Here is a 12,593-nt window from a genome sequence, read left to right as displayed (position 1 = left end):
GCAGTTTGCAGACGTTCATGTGTATTCTGGCTGCAAAGAAAGCAGACAGCACCGAAACCAGCAGTTTGCATATTAATGAAGCGATCCCCGGGAACAATGGATACAACGATTAGCTACAATTGGGACATTCTATGACAGGTCAGACTTCCCGTTGCCAACGGGGTCTGAAACAAAAGGAAACAAACCAGTTAGGAAGAACCGCCCCGCGATCGAGGGACAGCCTCAGTATTGGGGGATTCGTACCAATCGATTGGGATGAGACCCAATCGATTGACAGTAGGATCGGGGTCCGCCCAAAAGGGCGCGAAGCCCCTGGGACCTATAAAAGTCAGGTCTCAAGTCCAGCTCGCTCTCTTAGCCGGCCCTGCCAGCAGAACACCTTTGCAGCAGCTCTCTAAGAACTTGACTGTGAGAAGGAGAGGCCTGGCCAACAGCTACACCGACAAGTAAGTGTGCAACCAACGCTCGCTACGAGAATAGACACTCCTGACCCCTTAACCCGTATCAACTGGGAAGCCTGCAGTCTCAGGACAGAACAAGAGGCCATTGTTCCCTGATCCAGTGGGTTCCCTTATCGAAGATAAGTATTGGCTCATAGTGGTAGGAATAGTTTAGTCTGCTAGTATTAGTTACATGAGAATCGATTTACTGGGTAAATAATAAATGTGTTTGATTGAACCTTACTAACTGGTGTATTGAGTCATTGATCTGAACTTGAACTTAAATCTTGTGGCGGTATCATAAGGATACATAGAACAGTACAGCACAGAACAGGCCCTTCGGCCCTCGATGTTGTGCCGAGCAATGATCACCCTACTCAAACCCACGTATCCACCCTATACCCGTAACCCAACAACTCCCCCTTAACCTTACTTTTTAAGGACACTACGGGCAATTTAGCATGGCCAATCCACCTAACCCGCACATCTTTGGACTGTGGGAGGAAACCGGAGCACCCGGAGGAAACCCACGCACACACGGGGAGGACGTGCAGACTCCGCACAGACAGTGACCCAGCCGGGAATCAAACCTGGGACCCTGGAGCTGTGAAGCATTTATGCTAACCACCATGCTACCGTGCAGATACCTGGCGACTCTAGAGCTAAGGAATAAAACAGAGCCAATTGAGTGTAAAGCACACTCACCAGAACGAGCAACAAGATCGAAGCAGCTTCCAGCCCCAAATGCTGCCTCCACTGACCCACACCCTTGGGGCCGACACCACCACTAGGCTCATGGAGTACCTGGCCGGCAAGAATGGTAAAGGAGCCAACAAAAAAGCCCTCAGACTTGTTCCTCTACACAACGCCATGTCCACCCACCCCCACACCATCCCTCCTCCTCGCGCACCCGTCCCCCCATTCCAAAGAAGCCCGCCACATCCACAGGGTCTCCCACCCACACAAACATGAGGTCAGCCCATTGACCTGCCTAATGAATGTCTTGGGGAGAAAGATAGGGGGCACCACCATTTTCATTGTCTGCACCCACCCTGCCAACAACAGCAATACATCTCACCTCTTAAAACCCACCTTCATCTGTCAAGTTCAATTTATGCAACTGCGTTCAGTTTCACGCCACCTGGAAACCCAAATACTGGAAACTCGTCCCCACCACCCTAAACTACAACTCTCCTTTCCTGCCCTATTGCATTAATTAGGAACACCTCACTCTTACCCATGTTCAATTTATATCCCTTAAACTGGCCAAATTCCCCTAAAATCTCCATAATATCTCCAATACTGCCCACCGGGTCAGAGATATATAACAGCTGGTTGTCCGCATTCAGCAAGACCGTATGTTCGGCGCCTTCCCCCCCCTCAACCCTTTAACACCCTAGGCACCATTGCCAACGGCTCTATCACCAACTCCAAAAGCAGCGGGGAGAGCGGGCACCCCTGCCCAAAGTACCCCAAACTCAATTGGTTCATCCACACGCTCGCAATTGGCGCCTTATATTGCAACCGGACCCATTCCATAAACCCCTGCTCAAACCCAAACCACCCCATTACCTCCAACAAGTACACCCACTCCACCTGATCAAAAGCTTTGTCCATATCCATCACCACTGCTACCTCTATTTCCTGGCATCATAATCACATTAAGTAGCCTCCGCACATTCGCCAACAACTGCCTTCCCTTCACAAAACCATCTTATCCTTGCCTATCCACCCAGCACATAATCCTCAATCCGTGATGCAAGCACCTTTGCCAATAACATTCAATAACAATATCGGGCAGTGCAACACACACTGCTCCGGATCCTTATCCGTCTTTAAAATCAGGGAGATGGACGCCTGCAACAATGTCATGGGGAGTTTTCCCCCTGTCCCTCGCTTCATTATACGCCCTCACCAGCAGTGACTCCAGGTCCGCCCCAAACTTTTATAAAACTCTACTGGGAACCTATCCAGTCCCTGGGCCTTCCTTGCTTGCATCACCCCTATACCATCCATCACCTCCATCAGCCCAATTGGGGCGCCCAGGCCCTGAACCAGCCCCTCCTCCACTTTGGGAAACTCCAACCCATCCACGTACGACATAACCTTTATTGTCACAAGTATGCTTACATTAACACTGCAATGAAGTTACTGTGAAAAGCCCCTAGTCACCACATTCCGGGCGCCTGTTCGGGTACACTGAGGGAGAATTCGGAATTCTCAGCTGCTACAGGAATTGAACCTCGCCGCAGGTGCCGACGCATCCCCCCCTCCCTGGTCGGGGGCTCGGACTCATACAGCCTCCTATAAAAGGCCTCAAACACCCCATTCACCCGCTCTGGATTCATCACCATCTTACCCTCATCATCCCTAACTCTACCACTTTTCATTAGCCACCTGCTTCCTCAACTGATGGCCCAACATCCTGCTCGCTTTTTCCCCATACTAATGCACTACCCCTCTGGCCCTCTGCAACTGTCCCACCGCCTTCCCCGTAGAGACTAGCCTAACTCCATCTAGTCTCTGGCTCTCCTTCAACAAACCTGCCTCCGGTGCCCCCGAATGCCTCCTGTCCACCCTCAAAAATCTCATCCATCAGCCTTGCCTCTCCTCCGAATAGACATAAGCTACCCTCTAAGTACAGCCTAAGTGCCCCCCATAATGTAGCGGCCGTGACCTCCCCCATGTTGTTTAATTCCACGTGGCCTGGAATAGCAGCTCACACCCTGGCAACAACCCCACATCCAGCCTTCACTGCGGCCGTTGTTTCTCCCGTAACCCCCCACCACCCCAAAGCCACGCGGAAATCGACCCAAATCAGAAACCACAATCAGCCACCCCGCCAGCAGCGCCTTGTCCATCACAAAAAAGTCAATCAAGGAGTACACAGGGCAGCACGGTGGCCTAGTGGTTAGCACAACCGCCTCACGGCGCTGAGGTCCCAGGTTCGATCCCGGCTCTGGGTCACTGTCCGTGTGGAGTTTGCACATTGTCCCCGTGTCTGCGTGGGTTTCGCCCCCACAACCCAAAAATGTGCAGAGTAGGTGGATTGGCCATGCTAAATTGCCCCTTAATTGGAAAAAATAATTGGGTAATCTAAATTTATTAAAAAAAAAATCAAGGAGTACACCAGGTGCACATGGGAGAAGTATGAAAAATCCTCTCCCTCAGCCTCCCAAACCTCCACAGGTTCTCCCCCCCCCCTCATGCGTTGCATGAACCCCCTCAGCTCTCTCGCCACAGCCGACACTCGCAACAACTTGGGACTTGACAGATCCAAGCTCGGATCAATGACCGTGTGAAATCACCCCCCATAATCAACTGATGTGAGTCCAAGTCCAGAATCTTCCCCAATACCCGCCTCAAAATCCACACCATCTCAATTCGGGGCAGAAACCTTTACCAGAACCCCCGGCATCCCCTCCAGCTTCCCCTAACTATCACATACATTCCCCACCCTCACCCGGGATCAGCCACAATGCACCCCACCTCGAATGCAACCCCCTTATTGGCCAACATCACCACCCCCTTCGTATTCATATCCAGCCCCCACTGAAACACTTGTCCCACCCAAACTTTTCACACTGATCCCCCAGCTTTGGGTTTGTCTCCTGCAAAAATGCCACGTCTGCCTTCAAACTCCTCAGATGCGTGAACACCCGCAACCATTTAACCGGCCCATTCAACCCCCTCACGTTGCACATGACCAGCCTGGTCGGGTGGCACACCGCCCCCCTTCCCCAGACGATCAACCATATCACTTTTTGGGCCAGTCCGCGGCCTGCATCACATGTCCCCCCAGGCCCACCTCGGATGTCCATCACCATTGATCCCTCCCCAACTGCGCCACACCCTTTCCAGCTAACCACTCCCCTTTGCCGCCCCACCCGAAAACAAAACACCAACCCCATTCTGCCCCCCTCCCAGTCACTCCTGTTAATTAGCCGCCCAGCTAGCATAGTGGCCCCCGCCCAAGGCCTTCAAACTTCTCCTCTTCCCTCCAATTTCTCTCCCCCCGCCCCGCCCCCTCACCATCCCAACTGCCAACACACAGAGTAACAAAAGGCACACTCCCCATCTCTGCTCCAGAATACCCACCCCCAGGCATTATAAAAAGCACAAAAATCTCTTGCAAAGTTCAGGGTCCTCATACTCCTCCGAGTCCATTGTCTCCCATAAAGTCCGTCGAAGTAAAGCTCCTGTTTCTGGAAAGTCACTCATAAGCAGGCCGGGTATAGTACTCCAAACTTCACCCCCTTCTCAAAGAGGGCAGCCTTCATCAGGTTGAACCCACCAACTTAGCACCCAGGTCTTAGTAGACCCATAGCTCACTCCCTTCCCAGGTACACGTCTTGGTCTGCCTCGCCCATCCAGAAAGCAATTCAGTCACATCACTATCACCCTGGGTGACTCATCCACCTGCGGCCGCCTCCTCAGCGCCTGTCCACCTCGAGAAGCCAATCAAAGGCCTCCTCCCCAACAACCTCTCCAGCATACTCACCATACACAGCAGCCTCCGCACTTCAATGCCTTCAGGCATCTCAACAACCTTCACATTTTGCTTCCTGGAGCGGTTCTCCAGGTCCCCCAACTTCTCCCTCAGCCTCTTCTGGCTTTCTCGCATCACTCCTAACTGCGCCAATGAGGCCATCTGCTCCTCATGCTCCCCTACGGCCTCCTCCACCTTGAAGTGCCTGGCCTTGGGCCTCCAACCTCTGCTCGACTCGCTCAATTCCCAGATCTCAGTATCTCCATCACCTTGGCCAGGTCTTCCAGAGCCTTTGTCCTCTGTTGCCTGAACTTGTTATTTAAGAACTCCATGAGCTGCAACATCATCCACTGGACAGGCAGCACACCCCCTCCCCCCCTTGCCCTCCGCCATCTTTACCTGTGACGCACCACGGAAACTCTCCTGCTTCAACTGCTCTTTCTTTCTTGTGGCGCTCCTTGTTCACTGATCCATGCACCAGCCACACCAAAGGAGTATTACTTTTCCTGGGCACTCTTGCACCTTTTGTCCTCAAATACAACACCCTTCAGGTGGAAAAAGGCTGAAAAACTCCACCTCGAGTGGGAGCCATCAATGTATGACCATTCACTCCATGACCACCACCAGAAGTCTATTGAAGAAACAGTTCTATTCACATTACCCATCTTGTTCCAAATTTCCTCATCCATCTAAGCTTGAAGGTTGCCTTCTGGGCCGTACTAAATTATTTTATTTTTCCTCTTCCAATGTTAACCATTTTTATGCACATTGAATATTAACGATAACATTTAATTCCAAAATACAAAAACATGCTAAATTTTGCTTTAAAATGATCAGCATATTGCACTTGGCGCAATTAACTGGCAAGCAACATTTCTACACCTATTGGCATAGGTGGCCAAATAGCCTGAATACTTATGAGAGAAAAATTCGGAGTTCTTATAAACTTAGTGTAAAGATCATAGAATTTGCAGTGCAGAAGGAGGCCATCCGGCCCATCGAGTCCGCACCTGCCCTGGAAAGAGCACCCCACTCAAGCCCACACCTCCACCCCATCCCCGTAACCCACCTAATCTTTTTGGACACTAAGGACAATTTATCATGGCCAATCCACCTAACCTGCACACCTTTGGACTGTGGGAGGAAACCAGAGCACCCGGAGGAAACCCACGCACACACGGGGAGAACGTGCAGACTCCATGCTAAACAGACAGTGACCCAAGCAGTGAATCAAACCTGGGACCCTGGAGCTGTGAAGCAAATGTGCTAACCACTATGCTACCGTGCTGCCCATATGCCATCAGTTAAATTAAGACATTATCAGTGTAATTAAAAGCACCAATAAGTATTTTGCAAACAAGTACTGACCAGTTTGGACACCTCTGTCTTTTCTAGGAGAATCCTTTTCCATCAAGACTTGTACCGGTACCTCACCGACTTCTTCACCAGGAAGACTATTAGGTGCATTACAGGAGCTTATGAGACTTATAGTACCTGTCAGCCAAAAATAATCTCAATCAAAACAATGAAAAAATGCTGAGAACTGTATTTACTGCATTCTTCGATAACACAATAACAACCACAAACTTTAAAATCTCCCCATTATCGGTTACATGCCTTCGGCATTCTTCTGAAGATTTGAAATGTCATGTCCTTTGCGAACCAATTCTCGAATGCGCTGTTCCTGTTTCTGCCTTTGTGCGTCCTCTTGCGCTTTCTGCACAGTTTCATAAAGCAGATTGGTTTTCCGATTATGAAGTTCCTAGAAGATCAAAGATATCATAAGATCGTGTATTTTGTTTTAGTATTGAACAAGAAGTCATTATTTAGTAATGAACAAAAAGTCATTATTTAAGTTTTAGCTAGAAGTTCATATTTAATCAGTTTTGTCGACCAATTAGCTGTTGCCAATAAACAAGATACCGCATAGGTTGCACATTTAAAACCATAGATTCTTCAGACTTGGTTGCCCTTCTCAATGCATGTCAAAGTCCAAATCGAAATGTAAGAATAATCTCAGAAACTGCTGGCAAGACAAAACACAGTGGAAGGTGGCCCTGGGCACCATTTCCAGAGCAACAGAAACAAACAATAAGACATTTAAGCCTTGATGTTTCAATATTGCAAATTTAAGGTGCATATTTGGTGGATGGGAACTCCATGTGCCCCAAGTCTATATTCCTGACCTCAGCTGACTTATCCGTAACTGGACTATTTGTGTTGTTTTTATTTTTTACAAAGACACTCTAGCCTTTATTCAGTGTCCAGCTGGATGAGGGCCAGGATTAGCTGTAGTGGGTGTTGGAGGCCTTTCACACCATAGAGTGCTTTGGTTCCCTATTCGCTACCTGTCCAAATTTTTGAGAAGCATTTAAAAAAAAAATAAGAACCAAATTCTTATTAATTGCATGGACATTTTGGTCTTTAATATGTAACCAGCCCTGCCACTGCCCAAAGTCTCTTGCGTCCCGTTACAAACAAAAGAAAGCTGGATTTATATTGTGTTCTTCATATTTTCAGGACATACCTTGTAGCCATTGAATTACTTGGAAAGTAGTCACCATTGTTTTGTAGGCACATACATCAACAGCTTTGGATATAGTGAGATACCACAAACAACAAATGAGATGAACGGCCCGTTAATCTATCTTGTTTGGGGGAACAATTATAGACAGAACACTAAGACAATTCTCTCCACCCGAGCAGGTACACAGGGCTTTGATTCCACACATCATCCGAAAGAAAATTCACAGGACTGCACTAACGTGTGCACCTCGATTTTGTGCTCAAGTCACTGATTGGGGGCTAGAACCCACTGCCATCTGACACAAAAACAAGGGCCTGGAGTCTCCGTCCCGCAGCACCACATTTCTGTTTTACCCTGCCGTCGGGATGCTCCGTTACGCCGGCTGGTCAATGGGGTTTCCCACTGTGGGGCAGTCCCATGCCTTCGGGAAACCCCCTGGCTGCCGGCAAAACAGAGCATCCCGCTGGCAGAGAATCTAGCCCACGTTCTACCAACTGAGCCAGCTAACATTTGAAAGCGAAGGACTGAATTTTTTAAAATATAAATTTAGTGCAGCCAATTATTTTTCTTTTCCAATTAAGGGGCAATTTAGCGTGACCAATCCACCTAACCAGCACAGTCCCAGTGTTAACTACTGTGCCACAAGCCGCCCTAGTTGATGACTGAATTAAGAGTTGCCATAACAACTTTAAGTCGGAGCATTAAGACCAAGAGGTATTTATTAGTGAGCAATATGATATCTAGAAAAGGATCAAAATGAAAGTATGTTTTGGACTTCCGGTGGCGGCATGTAGGGGGAGGTAGTGCATTAGGTTGCTCTCGCCAGGATACTTGTTTTTCTGGCCCTTTTTGCCCGGTTCCCGGGGGTTTGTGGTGGACAATTTCTTCCGACAGGAAAGTAGAGGGGTCCCAGAGGAGAAGCATGGAGAAATAAACCACTTCAAAGTCGTCTCTGGCTAGAAATATTTTGACTGACTCGGAGGCTTCGCATTAAGCCTCAACAAGGAATTCGTCGGCGGAGAGTGAGGCAGTTGGGGCCACCCTGGCAGATAACGGTGATAGTGGCCATCGAGTTCGAAAAACATTTGAGAAGCATTTTGAGAGGCAATACAGGGTGATGCTCCACACTCTGCGGCGCTGGGTTCTATTCGTGAGAAGTTGGGGAGGGCTTCAGAGGCTGTAAAGGAACATGGCGAGGTGTTGAAAGGAATGGAAGATACTTTCTCAAGGCACAGTGACCTAATCGCTTCGCTGGAGGCCACGATCGTGGTGGTGGCGGAAAACAAGAAGAATCTGAGGGCGAAGGTAGATGACCTGGAAAATCGTTTGAGGAGACAAAACCTCAGGGGCGTTGGGATGCATGAGGGCCTGAATCCAACTGCGTACTTCTCACAGATGTTTGGTAAGATGGTGGGGGAGGGGATACTAGCATCTCCTCCAGAGTTGGATGGAGCCCTTCGAACACAGCAGAGATTTCGGGCAAACGAGCCACCATGAGCAGTGATAGCCAGATTCCGCAGCTTCCAGTAGAAGAGCAGGTCCTGAAGTGGGCCAAGGAGAATCGTGACCCGAGATGGGAAGGAAACCATGTTAGAATATATAAGGATCTCTGTGCGGAGCTGGTGAAGACGCAGGCAGCCTTTAAAAAGGCCAAAGCAGCGTTATACAAGAGTGTAGTGAGGTGTGGAGTGGTGTACTCTGTGAGGCTACGTGTTACCTTCAGATCAAAGGACTATTACTTCGATACTTTGGAGAAGGCAGAAGTGTTTGTTAAAGAGCATTGACTGGGGTCAAGTTAAATGGGCTCAATGTAGATTTTTTTTATGGGAACAGGTTTTGGGGTATTTTGTACGTATTTGACATTACTTTGGGGATTTTTTGGATTGGGATGGGCTGTTTTGTACAAGTTGCTCGGCAAGGGATGAGAGGATAACTGGTTGGTGGGATATTGTTTAAGGCAATATTTCTCTTATATTTGGAAATATATGACTCCTGGTGGGAACATACTTTTGGAAGAGGTGCTGAAATGGTGTTATATTTTGGCAGGCAGGACGAATAGGGGCACTTTTTCATTTTTTTTGTCCCTGGGGAGGGGGTCATCTCGCTGGCATTAAAGTCTGAGCCAGCGAAGGTAAGTGAGGGGGGGCTCCAGCCTGTTGAACTGGTTTTAGTGGTTCGATGAACCAAGCGCTTTTGTTTGGTTGGGGCTGGGGTTGGTTAGGGAGATACTGGTCTTTCGAATGTGATCAATGTGGATGTTTGGGTGGATGGGAGTGGAGGTGGCTAGTTTTCTGATGGTGAACATGGGATTGTCTTTCTTTTATTGGCTGGTTTGGTTTGGTGGCCATCTTGGAAGGCCTTGGACCTACATCCTCTGGGCAGACACTTGAGAATCACTTGCGATGGAAATGGCTGACACTGGGTTGGGGAGAGGGGGAGTAGTGGGAAATCCCCCGTTTGGTTGGTCACCTGGAACATAAGGGGATTGGGGGGCCCAGTAAAAAGGTCGAGAGTTTTCTCTCACTAAAGTTTTTTGCAGGAGTCTCATTTGCACTTGACGGATCTGATCAGGTTACAGAAAGGGTGGGCGAGCCAAGTCTTTCACTCGGGCTTCGACAGTAGGGGGCGGGGAGCAATTTTAATGAACAAACGGGTTCATTTTTTAGCAGACAAGGTGGTGGCGGACACGTACGGTAGGTACATTTTGGATGGCCTCCCTTCCGTTTTTTCCGGTTAGGTACTCCTCAAACCCATGGTCGTAGCTCCTTTGATGATATGGGGACAATTCAAGTAGCATCTCAAGCTTGGAGCCATGTAGAGGCTGGCCCCTACCTGTGCCAATCATTTATTTGAGCCGTTGAGGTTGGACACAACGTTTGGGATGTGGGAAGGGAAGGGGCTGGAGAGAATTGGTGATCTGTTTATTGAGGGACAGTTCGCCAGCCTGGAGCAAATGGCGGCGAAGTTTGAGATGGGTGGGTAGGGGTGGAGAACAAATTTGTTCAGGTACCTTCAGATAAGGAGTTTTGTATGGGTGGCCTTCCCAACATTTCCTGAGGCACTAGGGAGTCTTTGTTGGAAAGGATACTTTTGCTGGCAGGATCAGAAGAGAGCACCTCCTGTTAATTATGCACTAATTGTGTCTGAGGATTCGGGTTTGGTGGATGTAAGCGAAGTGGGAGAGGGAGCTGAGGCCTATAGAAGGTGATTAGGCGTGGGGGGGGGGGGGGTCAGCACGGTGGTGCAGTGGTTAGCACGGCTGTCTCATGGCGCTGAGGATGCAGGTTCGATTCCAGCTGTCTGGGTCACTGTCTGTGTGGAATTTGCACATTCTCCCCATCTCTGGGTCTCACCCTTAATTGGAAAAAAGGAATTGCATATTCTAAAATTCTTTTTTTAATTTTGAAAAGGTGTGGAGTGAGGCCCTTCACAGTGAACGCCACGTCTTCATGTGCACGGTTTGGCCGGATCTAGTTTAAGGTGGTGCACAGGGCGCACCGGACCAAAACTAGGTTGAGTGTTTTTCTTTTCCTGAGGTATAAGACAATGTGAGTGGTGTTCTGGGGTGCTGGCCAGTCACACACACATTCTGGTCTTGCCACAAATTGCTACGCTTCTGCGTCTCCTTCTTCAAAACCATGTTGCCGATTCTGAATATTGAGCCAAACTTTGTCCTTTGGTGGTCATTTTTGGGGTGTTGACCTTGCCAGGGCTGCAGGCGGGAGTGCCTTTGTCTCACTGATTGCCCGGAGGAGAATCTGCTGAGGTGGAAATCCTCTTCTCTGCCCAGCTCCTCAGTATGGTTAGGGGACCTAATGGAATTTTTGTACCTGGAGAAAGTCAAGTACACAGTCAGGGGGTCAGTTGATTGGTTCTCCCGGAGATGACAGCCATTCAATACCTACTTTCAGTTGCTAGAGATGGGGAAAGGTTTGGGAGGTCTGCGGTTGTTTTGTTTGTGCGATTGGTTGTAAATCTTTAGAATATGGGCTTTGATGTAAACTGTATTGTAAAAATGGAAAATCTTTCAATAAATATATATATTTTTTTTTTAATGTGTTTGGTTGCAGGCCAGGAAGTGCCATTTACCTAGAGTAAAGATATTGCTCAACTGGAAGTCCTTGCTTAACATTGAACTATATGGCTAATAACACCCACTTCTTTTTCCCTTTGTGTTCGGGTTTCTTCCTCATATTGTTGTCTCAACCTTTCTCTCTCCTTGGCCAAACGAAATTCCTCTTTTTGTTCTTCTTTTCGTTTCTGATCTTCTTCTAGCTGCTTTTGTTTGCGGCGCTCCTCCACCTGAATAGCTATAGCTTTCTAGAAGATGAGATTAAAGAAACATTAGCTATCATTTGAGTAATTGTAATCTTTAATGTTCCTCTTAAATATCACTATACAGGTTTAAATTTTTCTTTGGATCTTGTGAAAACCTGAGTAATGGGACCTCTTTCTATTGAATTAGGAGGAAAAATAAGCTACTTTTGCTTATTTCACATATTGTTGCTTCATTTTGTCTCTTTTGCTAGAATTCTACTTTTTGATTGTGATCCCATTTCAGCTGCTGTGACACCATTGGCATGGATGGCTGTAGCTCTCAAGAATAACCATGTGCTTTATGCTCCTCGGTATTAAGAGTTAATAGTGTGTCCTCCAAATAACAGGGAGAGGCACCCAATGTCTTGATGAAACCAACTTCCAGAGGTTCTGCTCGTTATTAAGTGGAGGAGGACGAGAGATTGTTAGAGTGGTGAATGGTGAATTTGAGGTATGTTCTATAGCATGTAAAATTAAGAAATATCTCTTCAGATCCAAGTAATGAAACTCATTGCTTGAAAAAGGGGAAAATTGGCTAAGCATACATGGTGGCTGCATCTTCAGTTAGGTGAAGAAACTAGAAAAACTGGGAATGTTCTCTTTAGAGCATGAAAAGATTTTTATTTATTTTGAGTACCCAATTTATTTTTTTCCAATTAAGGGGCAATTTAGTGTGGTCAGTCCACCTCACCTGCACATCTTTGGGTTGTGGGGGTGAAACCTACGCAGACATAGGGAGAACGTACAAACTCCACACGGATAGTGACCCGGGGCAGGGATTTGAACCCGGGTCCTCAGCGCTGCAGTCCCAGTGCTAACC

At 48.0% G+C, this 12,593-nt stretch overlaps 1 protein-coding gene across 5 annotated transcripts in view; it reads right to left on the bottom strand.

The window, feature by feature from the left end:
* The window catches only part of ccdc66 (coiled-coil domain containing 66), a 117,572-nt gene that overhangs the window by 26,222 nt on the left and 78,757 nt on the right, over positions 1-12,593 (bottom strand). For 4 of the 5 annotated variants that reach the window (XM_038812806.1, XM_038812807.1, XM_038812808.1 and 1 more), the window contains exons 12-14: positions 11,615-11,776; positions 6,547-6,691; positions 6,298-6,423 (exon numbers count right to left, since the gene is read on the bottom strand). In XM_038812806.1, coding sequence (XP_038668734.1) covers positions 6,298-6,423; positions 6,547-6,691; positions 11,615-11,776 — 433 coding nt within the window. The remainder of the gene's footprint in view (positions 1-6,297; positions 6,424-6,546; positions 6,692-11,614; positions 11,777-12,593) is intronic. The other variant, XM_038812810.1, reaches the window with a different exon arrangement.

Source organism: Scyliorhinus canicula, chromosome 11 (genome assembly GCF_902713615.1).
Source record: "Scyliorhinus canicula chromosome 11, sScyCan1.1, whole genome shotgun sequence".
Classification (NCBI taxonomy): Eukaryota; Metazoa; Chordata; class Chondrichthyes; order Carcharhiniformes; family Scyliorhinidae; genus Scyliorhinus; species Scyliorhinus canicula.
This window is presented reverse-complemented; position numbering and strand designations above follow the sequence as displayed.